Source organism: Carassius auratus, chromosome 20 (genome assembly GCF_003368295.1).
Source record: "Carassius auratus strain Wakin chromosome 20, ASM336829v1, whole genome shotgun sequence".
NCBI lineage: Eukaryota > Metazoa > Chordata > Actinopteri > Cypriniformes > Cyprinidae > Carassius > Carassius auratus.
In genome coordinates, this window is record NC_039262.1 from 11173697 (window position 1) to 11185393 (window position 11697).

At 37.1% G+C, this 11697-nt stretch overlaps 1 protein-coding gene across 1 annotated transcript; it reads right to left on the reverse strand.

Moving 5' to 3' along the window:
* Positions 1-4920: 4920 nt before the first annotated feature.
* Positions 4921-9230, reverse strand: LOC113120903 (vertnin-like). Its single transcript, XM_026291035.1, is given in 3 exon segments — positions 4921-6728; positions 6730-7925; positions 9089-9230. Coding segments are annotated over 2 exon segments (2031 nt in total). The 5' UTR covers positions 7924-7925; positions 9089-9230; the 3' UTR covers positions 4921-5891.
* Between the last annotated feature and the right edge of the window lie 2467 nt (positions 9231-11697).

The window sequence follows — 11697 nt, forward strand, 5'->3', positions numbered from 1 at the left end:
CTTATAACTTATTTCCTTTGTTAAATGTGAGTCAAATTAATCACAATTAAAAGAACCAAAGACTTAAACTACTTGAATTTATTTAATACACAAGTTTCACGATTTGAGCTGAATTACTGAAATAAATGAACTTTTCCACAACGTTTTAATTTATTGAGATGCACCTGTACATGGCATTGCTTTGGTCTCTTAAGTTACCCTTCAACTGAAAAGCAAAGTAAAAGTTCACATCAAAAGTTACAAGACTTCGGGAAGGCTGTGTAATTCCCTTGACAGAAAATACAAGCACACAGAGTGCCAACTAGTTTGGCAAAAAAACTGATTTAACATGCTGCTGTACACTATGAAAGATGACAGGTGGAAAAGAAAGTGACAAGGTAATAATTCACCAAGGACATAGGGCAATCCTGTATTTACCTTATGCTCAATGCAGAAACAAATCTACAGTAAATCCTAGTCCTCCACATTGCATGCTAAAGGCACAATATGAGAGTGTCAAATGCTTAATGTGAGGCTAACGATCAACTTAGAATGGACTCCTTCTATAACTGATGCATTTATAACAGACTTTTACGTTTGCTGGGTCAGAATGTCACTAAAGCTAGTTTCAGATCATTAGCGTTCGAACGTCTTGTGAAATAAGTCCGCTGATGTGAGTGAATAATAGAGGTGAAAGTTGAATAATGGGCTTCAGTCACAGCCAATTTAGTGACTGTGGCCTTCATCATTACCATAGCTACCAGCCAAAAAAAAAAAAAAAAACTAATTTAATAGTCATTTCAAATCACCACTGGTGATTCCCAGTCATGTCTGGAGCAGAAATGTAGTAGCATGTCACACCTAAGCCCACGCAACATATGTTATATCATCAAGTATTTAAAGCTCCAAGAATAACCAAATGGCACTTAAACAACTGTGTCATGTGATAAAGACCTAATCTGTTTCATTAAAGCAGTCGGCACAGTGTTACAGACCAATATTTAAAAACAGATTTTAAAAAGGCGGATGTACCATATTGAATTTATCCACTTTAAGGTGTTCTTAAGGGAGTATGGCATTTGAACGCCTTTTTGTTTTGGTTTAATTTAGTCTCTCCCTTAAGCCACTCTCTTTATATTGGAGCAAATGAAAGATAGACATTCAGCATAGAAGCACAGGCTATCCATCTGCTTCAATGGCCAAAAATGATGCTAATACATCATTTATTTAAACTGGGATTGTCCCCTTTTACGTAACTTTTGGCTCTGGGGCCAGTGAAGATGTGCCAACATTGAGAATTTATCCAATTGAATGAATTTCTGCTCCATAAATTGCTCATGAATGCCAGTGTTGTGTGAAATACCTGCCAGCGATACACTGACCCCTTTCTTAGCGAGTGCTTGGCTCTCCTTGGAGGAATGAATCGATCTGAAAACAGTCAGGGTTAATTATAAATCAAAACCAGCAGACACTGACAGGGATACTAACGAAATGCCCCCACTGTACAGTGCAAGTCTCCCTCAGATACTTTCAGTCAGAAGCAACTCTTGAAATGTACCCCGTATAGACCCAAGAAAATGAGCAAAAAAGAAACGTACAAATAAAGCATGCCAAAGTAAGTGGTTGGTTAAAAGTGGACTTCACATAGCTTTGAAAAAAAATTACCCATTGAAAACTGAATTAAAAGGGCTAAAAACTACCAGGGAGACAACAGGGTCACATTAAAAGGCAGAAAGATGATGACTCAAAGTAGAGAGGGTGACCTTCACATTTAAGACCAATAATAAAAGAAAAGCAAAACACTATTATAATTATACAGAAAATTATATTTTACCATGCATGCATGTCATGTATGCTAAATATAAGTAATTGGTATGCAACTAATTGATGTTACCAAAAAAACTTCACATGATGTCAGCAAATTATATAATGTTACCAAGCTGCCAAATTTGCAAGCAGTATTCACAACTAAACAACAAAAAGAAAACAAAAACAAATGCATGTAGGCCTATGTTTACAAAAATGCCCATGGCAAGTGACAGCTTCATCAACAGAGTTTTGGCCCAAAACTCTCTCATTAAAGACCTCCACACTATCTTTATTCTTGAGTCCTCAAATGTATTTATAATAACTACACATTTGCATTGCAAGTTTTCTTTATGCCCTGTTAAGGTTCTCTTGCTGTTGCTTAAACAAAACAACAATTATCTTTTGTCCCTCTTGCTCACCTCCTCTACAGCAGACAAAAGTCGACATGGCTTGCGTCTGAGGCTATTTGCCTTGTAATCACAGAGGCGAGAGGCCATTAGGGAGGTGCAGCGGTGAGCAGGATTTCACAATGGAAGTCATTTGGTCATTATCAGGGATGAAGTTAAATGAGAGAGTTGGGTTTACTAATGAGGTGGTTTTATTACAGAAGCGACATGAGGCATTATTAGCATGCAATGGATGGTACCGATGTTTGCCAATCTCTTTCTTTCTTTCTCAGGTTTATCCCGCAATCCCGAAAAATCATTTGAATTCATAAAACATCACATAGGCGATATTTACAACTCTGCACAGAAGGCAAACAATTATTGCAATTGTAAATGAATGGTAAATTCAGCTGCTATCTGTATAGATTTCACCATAAGTGCCTCTGAATGGCATAAATGAAAGTTGAAAGCAAATTGACTATCAAATGAGTTAATTAGACACAGCTTATGAAAAATAACAAGTGCAGAAGAGAGAAAAATTTATGCCAAAAGTTTGTCAATGCTTCTGGAAATATTTCAGGGTATCATTTGGGGTTTTCTCACGTATATGCATGTCACACATTGTGAGCAGGACAACAAATTACTCAAAATGAGCAGGAGCAAAGCGCCATGTCTAATCTAACAAAACTGTCTAGCAAAAATTAGTCAGAGCTGACTGATCAACTCAGACAAATTAAACAATTGTATAACACACAGTTAACACAATCTCCAGTGCTTCGGTTTGAATGCAGTGACAAAATACGTCCAGCTGACAATTTTATATGGTTCAAGTTTATCTGGTAAGTGAACCTATGACCATTTATGTCGGGATGTAAGAATACCATTCATCTGATAAAAGATTATATGGACTACATTTATCAACAGTTAATGATCTGTCCATTCCCCTTCTCAATTTTATCAGTTTTTTTTTTTTTTTTTTTTTTTGGGTGCAGTTTGGAATCTGTTTTTAGCCCAAAACTAATTTTTTAAAGGTGCATTCAGTATTTTTTGGTTGAAGATTAGTTTGTTCTTAATCATCTGGTTATGGTCTATTTTTATTTAAATACTTTTATGTTCATGCTTTGTACAGCACCTCATAAGTTCATACAGCAACATCAGTAACTTGACAGTATAAAAAAACCAACAGGTATAAAGTTAAGAATTTAAGACTTTATGGTAGAAAAACTTGTAGCCTACTCATTAACAAACCAAATGAAATAAAATGTACGTATTAGCATTTCGGTCAATTTAAGTATTAAACATTGCAAAAACTTCCCCGGAAATTAAACGAAAGTAATTACCTTACTTCCTGAGAAAAGCTCTCCTAAACTTCATCCGATTTGCGTTCGCACGCGCACTAACGTAACCAGGTAACAGTACCGACAGTACAGGTGAGGATGTTCTTCTTCTAGTGTTTTACGCCGGTTTGGAAAATCAGCGAATAATGTACATTACCGCCACCTACCGATCTGTAAGAAAGAAAGAAAGATACACCTAGATACAGTTGATTTCAAACTGAAGCTTCTTCAACATCAATTAAGAAAATGATGTAAAAGAAAGAGAGAGAGAGAGAGAGAGAGAGAGAGAGAGAGAGAGAGAGAGAGAGAGAGAGAGAAATGCAAACAAAATAAGTATTCTGTTAAATTATTATTTCTCTCTATAGTATAGTTTTCTCAAAACTGTGATGTAATAAATGGCCACAAGCTGGAGGAAAGGCTTTGAACACAGCCTGTATAAAAACAGTTTGAACATCACCACAAAAGTGTAGGCCTAGTTGAAGCAAATGCTATTATAAGCTTTAGTTCACCTTTTCTAAATTCAACAAAGATAAAATAAAGCAACTAGTCATAATTATTTAACCTATTTAAGAATGTAATAATTGAAGGTATAAACTTTTTTTTTTTTCACTTTTAGATTTTCTAAAATGTTTAAATTACTGGCTATATGGGAATTTCAGCAAGCCATTGCAGAAGATGCTCTTAAAGAAAGCCCTCCACTGCCATCTAGCGCATTTATATCTAAATACTCTTCTTAAGGTTTTTCATGACGTGCAACATCTAAAAAGGTTAATAGATGCGCAATTTATGCGTGTATTTATTTATACTCTTTAGACAATCAAAAGAAACCAGAAGAGGGAGAATCCAAGATTGAAAAAAAAAGCTTTTGCACGATCTCTTATGTATCGTAGATACTTTCCTCATTGAGAATTCTCATGAATATCTATTGTTCCTTTCATCGGTCCATTAATAAGGTGCAATTTAAAAACGGACTCCGAGACATATTTCTGTGGCTCCCTAGCACCAATAAAAGCTCCTTTATCATGGTTGTCATGCTTGAAGGCTTGACCCTCCTGTCAGTTATTTTCATGCTTTTGTAACTGAATGTACTCCAAAAATATAAGACAGACGTCACAGTGATGAGGTACACCAGCATGTCTCATAATACCTTGTTTGCCATTTTTAGAACCACCTTGAGTAAAATTAGAGCTGTAGGAGTTAATATTTGGCTAATTTAAACAACATCAATACTTTTGTCCGAAATGCTCCTGCACTAAATCATCTGCATAAACTAAAACATTCAACATTTACTCTCCGGGAGCATATTTGTTCCAAAAAGAGTATTACCAACACAGATCCTTGTTAAGAATTTAAATTAAGAATGGGTATTTAAAGTCTGATATTACATAAACACCTAAAGAGTGAACAGAGGGTATAAACCAGGTTTTATTGCACAGAGCAGCTGGCCTCATACATGATAAAATTAACAAAATTAGTTTTGTGATTATCAAATTCATCAAAATGATCCACATTGTCACCTCGTGTAATTTTTTAGACAAATTTAACCAAGAGTCACAGAACACTATAACGATGAATTTAAAAAAGTCAGTCAGGTAGTTAAACACAATAACTTTAGCAAACACTTAAACAGTTTCAAGTCAGAGATTACCAAATATTTACACCTTTAGCAGCAAAAAAAAAAAAAAAAAAAAAAAAGTAAACGTGAACTGAAACAATCAAAACCAATGTGCAAAACGGCAACAATTCTGTAACATACAAGTATGAGGAATCCATTTTAAACTGGCCACATTTCCCTAGCAGAGAGAACATTCAATTGTCAGTATAAAAAATATATATGTATATATAAAAAAAAAAAAAACAGAGAAAAAAAATTAAGAAAAAGAAATTAACACTCCAGGGTATGAATTAATATACTTTACATTTTTTTTGGTTCAAGAAAAATCATCAGCAGTAATTTCATAGCTTAAACGAAATAAAACAAAATAACTAATTAAAAACCAGTCAAAAACTATTCAAATGAAATAAAATGAACCTAATCAGAACTTAAGAACTCATTTAAATTGTAAACATTTGGGGGATGGGGGGGGGGGGGGGTCAAAAGAGAGCCATTTGAAAACCTGCCTTTTGCCTAGAGGCCATCGGCCCTTACTGTAGGTGGACACAAAGACTGTCTGATTCCACACACACGCAAATGTCCTTGAGCTAGAACCAAGTGATCAAATAAAAGGAAAGGGACAAATAACTAAGATGCATGAACTGCAATTATGTGGGTGACTCAAAAAACAAAAGACTTAAAGGAACATTCCAATAAACTATAAAAATCAATAGTGTCAGGTTTAGACTTAAAGGACATTACAGCAGTGAGAAATAAAAAGAGCATTCAGCCATGAATTAATGGCACCCCGTGATGCAGAGCCCTTTTCCACATGTAGTAGGTGGAACGAGGAGTAAGAGGAAAGTAAGACCGGAATTCTTTGAATGTGGGAAAGGACTTCTCTTCAAAGCGTTGCTGCAAGAACAGCTTTGCTTTGGCCTTGAAATTGGCCAGTGCCACGACATCCATCACAAACATCTGTTCATTACTGGACCGGTCAGGCAGAGAGTATTCAGGCAGTGTGAATTCAGAGGGACTAGCTGTCTGTCCATTCAGGCAGTCAATGTTCCCATCAAAAGAAAACATTCTTTGAGTTTTTATCTTTTCGAAGACATCAGGAGAGACAACCAAGCTCTGGGATTTCTCTGTCTCAGACATCATGACCGGCTTCTTGGCTTTCCTGTTCAAAGAAGCTCTCCAGAGCCAGTAGAAAGAAGAGGAAACTGAAGGGAACTTGAGCTTGAATTTGATGAAGGACATTTTTGTCCTCCGGACATGCATTTTGGCTTCTTCCCTTAACGTTTTCCTCTGGTGGTACACCAGCCTCAGGCTTTTTTGCTTGCGTCTGGAGATCTTCACTCTTCGTGACAGCTTAGCAGGGGACACTTGACTTCTGGGACTCTGGGTTTTATCAGCATCTGAGCTTTCCTCACTGCTACCTGAGAGCTCTTTGAAAGGCGTAAACAGCATGGCTTCCCTCCTCCAATTGTAGTAGGTGGATCTGGAGATGCCCGGAAACCTTCTTTTGAAAATTCTGTAGGGGAACGATGTGTTTGCAATAATACAGTTCTGCAAGCTCTTCTTTGCCTCCTGCATCAAAACCACATTTTGGGCACGTTCCCCCTTCCAGTTTCTCACATTTGAAGGCCAACATGCTGGCAAAGCTCCCTTGGCTAGGCTTCTTCTTCACCTCTGGTGAGGACCAGTAGTCCAGTTCAGTGCTGTCTGCAGGACTCAGCTCCCCTGTGGAGCCGCCTGATACACTGCAAGTGGACACAAGCTCTTGCTTCCACGCATAGTAAGTGGATCTTGGAATTTCTGGGAAAAGCTGTTTGAACTGGCTGAGTGGAATAATCTTCCCTTGCTTGTAGGATGTAAGGAAGAAGTTTTTGGCTTCATACCTGGCCACTGATTTCTTGTGATACTCAAGGCTTTGCCTCTTCCAGCGGTAAAAGGTGCTCTTGGTGATGTTGAACTTGTCTTTGAGGTTGGAGTAAGACAGCTGGGAGTCCTGATTCAGAAGATCCAGGGACTTCACCAAGGGCATTCGCTGCTCGCTGTTGGGACTCCCGATTTTGAGGTCGCTCGCATGAATCAAGGCCACAAAGTTGTGGGGTTTGAAAACAGAGCCTGCCTCCAAATCACCCGACCACATGATGTGGAGGGTCAAGGGCTCAACGTCTTTCGGCCACGTCCTTGGGCGAATGACTCGACTGAAGTAGGGTCGAATCTTTAAATTGTACATGGGATAAACGGAATAGATGTTGCACTGCAGGACAGACGCCAGTGCATACACGTGCCACATGTTTGCAAACGAGCCGGGGAAGCAGGAGGCCTTGATATCAGCATCGAAGATGGCTTCTAATACTTGAATCGGTAGATTGAGCATGTCCTGAGACTCCTCTGTGCAGAGGGAAAACCTAACTGCCTGCAGCATGACCTTCGAGTCAATCATACCACACAGGTAATATCGCTTCCGAAGTAGCATCTCCACCACAGTTCTGACCTGCAGCTCAAGACTCAGGCTTGTAGAGCCAACCAGAAGCATGCTAGCTGCATCAAACAGCATGTTTCCTTCTCCTTTGCAGACCAAAGGAAGCAAACCTGTCGGTGCGTCTCCCGGGTACAGTCTGTGAGCTACTGCATCAATGCCCAGCCATGAAGAGATCTCAGAGCAGAGTGTTGTAGGAAGATGGAAAGGGGCCAGGACCTGCTCCACCTCCACAGCAACTTTAGTGAGGGCATCAAGACCCACACACTCTGTGGCCTCCTGCAGCTCCCCCAACACTGAGAGCACCACTTCTGTCCTCTGAAACATGCCTACACAAAAACACAGGAAGAAACAAGAAGATTAGCATTAATATAAAAATATATAGAGCAATTGCCAAATGCATTTATTTTGTTTTACTGACAAAAGTAAAATATCTTTTAAGATATCGCTACTTCAGCAGAGAGATGGAAAGAAAAAAAAATGTATGAAACGAACAAAAAGTGTCCACTACAAAAAGTGAAGATGATGGTAATAAAAATAATGCTGATTAATGTAAAATAACAATGGAGTTAAGTGGTTGTTTCTGCCACAAATCCATACAACAATTTAACCATTAACCCTTTTTTGTGAACAAAACAAAATTAAGAGAGAATCTAAAAGGATTGTGTATTTTAAACAGTTTTCACAACTATATACAAGAAATATACAACTATATATTACGCAAGAAATTTTAAGACTGTCTTGATTTCATGTTTACATGTCATACAGTAATTTATTTCCCAATTTGTTCCTCTGAAGTGAAAGAAGAAGAAAAACAACAACAACAACAAAAAAGACATTAAATATAATATTTTTATGGTCTATTGCACTCTCTGTATCAAATAAATAAGCTATTAAGAATTTATTCTTATACAATATTTTCAAACCTCCATTACTAACTGCACATTTTGCTGATTCTCTTTTGTAGATTTGCACGCATGAGACTTATGAAACCTTTTTAGAAATAGCGTTAAACGGAAACAATTAAACGGTTCACCATTACACAGAAAGGATCCTTTCAGATACTTTCCATTAACCAGGCTGAAAATGAAGCCCAAACGCGACAGCAAACGGTCTCCGTTGCACTCAAACAACAACAAACAAACAAACAAACAAACAAACAATTCAGTCATACGAAAACAAACCAGCACTTTCGTTTCTTTTTTCATCGTTTACGATTATGAATGAAACGGGTTTTTTTAAATAAGTGGATTCATCAAATCAAAATAACAGAAAAATACACCTAGGAAAATACGCCTAAGAACACAAAACTGTTCTCATATCAACACTGAATTATACCGAATAAATATAAACAGTAACCTACAGTTCACACGGGACTATATTCCAAAGAACATAATTATATATGAACACCTCACCTTGTGTTTAGCGTTTCCCTCCCTTGAGATTTAAATCAACTTTGTAAAGTAGTCAGGTATGGCAAACTGTGACCTACTCTCAACTCCAGGTTTAATCCATTGTGTGAAGTGGACAGCGTGCTCATCATAGGAGACAAAACGAGCGCAATCTGAACCCAAGCACTGGAAGTTTCACATGATAAGGGAGGGACCTCCCTACAGGAAATTGTCAATCACTGAATTGTGTTGAACCCCTACACACACACGCACACACTCACACACTTATACTCTATCAGTGGCAGCACAATGGTTTTATACTAATAATAAGACACTAACAAGATAATAATGCTTACACTCTACCCTTACATCTAAGCATCACAAAAAGTTAATAGTAGTAAAACACACAATTTGACTCATTTATGAGCCTTTAAAATAGTGAGGACCACCTCACAAAACATATTTAATGATAACTGTTAAGGTATTTTCCAAATTATTTGTCCATCATTAATATGAAGAAACCTGTACAGAAGCATCATCTCATTTTTAGTGTGAAGTATAAACAAGCCCATCTGTTTATCATTATCACAGAAGACAGCCAACAATGTGAAAGCATTTTAGATTATTAAATTTATTGTATACATTAAAAACAAATATATATATATATGGATAATCACTGGAAATTTTTAATATTAAAGGCATAGCTTGCAATTGCAGTGTAAACTATTTTAAGTGTATTCATTTTTACTTTAATCTATGTACACTAAGAATATGTTGGAAACAAACAGTCTCTCTAGACAGGAGTTTGAATTGTAGGTTTGTTGCATACTTTAGCCTTTATGTTGGCAATTACTTTATAAAAAATTAAAAGATCTTAAATAGACAGCAAAGTTTGAATACAGTTTATAGCTTCCTTGGTAATTAAAGTTAAGCTTCACTATACTTTTGGAGTTGGCCAATTATCATTGAGGAATGCTAGAAATTTCCATTTCCATAGCTCAAAGTGAACTCCATCAGACAATGGCTTTGAAGTGTTCTCTTTCCATGCCAAACCCTGGGGTCCAGTTTCAATCAGATGTAGATGGATTTTTTTTTCTTTCTGTATATCTGGGGATGTTTAGTGTAGTTCTCTCTTTTAATGGATTAGCAGGGGCTTTTTTTTCCATTTTAACCAAACCCCCATGCCCCCGAACACAACATTTATCATTCTCAAGGTTCAGCAGGTATGCTATTTACTCAAACCTTTACCTATTCATTAATTGTGCTGCATGTGTTCATCTCACTAAAAAACAAGTCAGACCAGCAGGCCGCACAAGGTCAAGCTCACTCTTTTGTTTATTGGAGTTGTGCTAGAGCAGACAGTGTGTGCAAATGGCAGAGAGAGAGAGACACTGATCTGGGAAGGTGCATATCTGCCTCTTGTTTTCCTCAAGGTATCACTTTTAACACCTCTGCCTGTCACCTTTTGCAGGCTTTTCACACAACCTTTTGTTTCTACTGTTTCAGCCACACACCCCTCTTGAATCTGCAGTCCAGTTTTTTGAATGGAGACAGCCTGGTGCCACGTTTAAAACAATGCTGGAATGTTACTATAGTTACTATGCCTATGTTTATGTCTAAGAATACATTATCATTATTAACTGTCTTAAATGGCCAGTCCAAAGGATGCAACTCAAATAAACTTGGAACTTGGAATCATCCAACAACCAACATGTTCATAATCCGGCCCGTGAGGAGCTTCTTAAAAATAAGTTCCAAAAAAAGGGGGTTTACTTGAAATAACTTTTATTTGTATTTTTTGGTATGTGAAGTATATTGTATTAATCTGAAGAAGCTTCCTTAATTATAAAGAACCTTCTGTGCAATGAAACTTTTTTATGAATGTTAAAAGTCCTTTGTGGAATCATCAGTATCAATAAAAAATACCTTTATTTCTGTACTGTACTGTAAAAACACACTAAATACGTTTGATAACAGACGTTCTTGCTAAAACGTGGAGCTGAAATGTTGATGAGCCATTGTGGTTAAACACCTCAAGTGTTCTCTTTCCATCCTGTGCTTAAAATGCAAATGGGACAACGTTGGGTCGGCTCCGGTAGTCTGCCACATGCTGAGGTTGTATGTATGTGCTGGGGTATGGGCCGTGCTTGTGTATGTTTGGGGTTCGAGGGGGTCGTCAAAGATCTGTGGGACAGAGACAAGGAGAGTCTTGCAACCTTTTGTTCTTGAGCTTGGCAGTGTGGACTCAGGCACTGTCAAGAGCAAGCCCTTGACACCTATTGGGTAATCTCAACATGGGTTCTGCTAGCCAGAGTTTGCCTTTAAACAGCACTTCACCTCATTAGACACCAAATACAAACTAACATTCATTAATTCAATTTTATTTCCATATATTATTTGTTTCTTTATTTATTGTTATTGCTTCATATATATATTTTGAGGGAACAATAGGATTAATTATATTTTGTACAACAATATTTGTTTAAAATTAGCTTTTTGATATTTGATATATTGCATGCTGGGTCAATTATAGAAAACTTTTTTTGTTTTAGTGCTGGGCAACGATTAATCACATCCAAATAAAAGTTTTTGTGTACATATATGTGTGTGAAGTCTGTATATTTATTATGCATATATATATATAAAGACATATAAATACAGTATATAATTAGAAACTCTTTACATAATTTATTTTTATATACCGATATAT